Source organism: Argentina silus, assembly GCF_951799395.1.
Source record: "Argentina silus genome assembly, chromosome: 13".
Lineage (NCBI taxonomy): Eukaryota > Metazoa > Chordata > Actinopteri > Argentiniformes > Argentinidae > Argentina > Argentina silus.
This window is the reverse complement of record NC_139667.1, coordinates 11,984,696-11,985,397: the sequence shown is the minus strand read 5'-3', so window position 1 is coordinate 11,985,397 and position 702 is coordinate 11,984,696. Positions and strand designations below refer to the sequence as shown.

General features: G+C 49.1%; 1 protein-coding gene across 1 annotated transcript in view; it reads right to left on the bottom strand.

The window, feature by feature from the left end:
- Positions 1 to 279: 279 nt before the first annotated feature.
- The window catches only part of myo10l1 (myosin X, like 1), a gene marked incomplete at both ends in the record, with an annotated part of 43,668 nt that continues 43,245 nt past the window's right edge, over positions 280 to 702 (bottom strand). Inside the window, one exon of the mRNA XM_083683339.1 lies at positions 280 to 384. Within this exon, the coding sequence (XP_083539465.1) occupies positions 280 to 384 (105 nt within the window). The remainder of the gene's footprint in view (positions 385 to 702) is intronic.

Here is a 702-nt window from a genome sequence, read left to right as displayed (position 1 = left end):
CCCACATCCTAAGTGGAACTCCATCCCCCACCCCATATATTAACCCCTGTTCCCAGGGTCTCCCTTGTACAGTTAGCCTTTGTGTCCATCTCACTCCTCCTTTGTGAGAAAAGTAGCCATTTTGTATTCTTCTTTGCCATTTTGGGCTCCCTCCTGAAGATCAGCTGACTGGTATCTGGTATGGCTGCCATCTGACAAATCCATGGAACAGAAGCACTTCCTGCCTCTCTCTGATAAGCCCGTGCTGTTGAATCATGGGCTCTGATTGGTTGCTGGTGATCACCTGATGAAGGTGCTGGCAACGCTGGTGACAGACATGATGCTGCAGCGTTTCTTCACCATCATGTTGATGTAGGCCCTCATGATCTTAGTGAGCTCCCCCACCTACACATGGAGAGATAAGACATTAGTCTGTGTATGGATGTGTGTGTGTGTGTGTGTGTGTGTGAGTGTGTGTGTGAAGAAGAAGAAGAAGAAGAAGAAGAAGAAGAAGAAGAAGAAGAAGAAGAAGAAGAAGAAGAAGAAGAAGAAGACTGTTTATTGGGAGGACAGAGCTCTGGGCACTGTCAAGGGAGAACAGAGCTCTGGGCTCTGGGCACAGGGTCAGCCATATTTGGCGCCCCTGGAGCAGTTAGGGGTGAAGTGCCTTGCTCAAGGGCACAACAGCTGTGTGTGTGTGTGTGTGTGTGTGTGTGTGTGTGT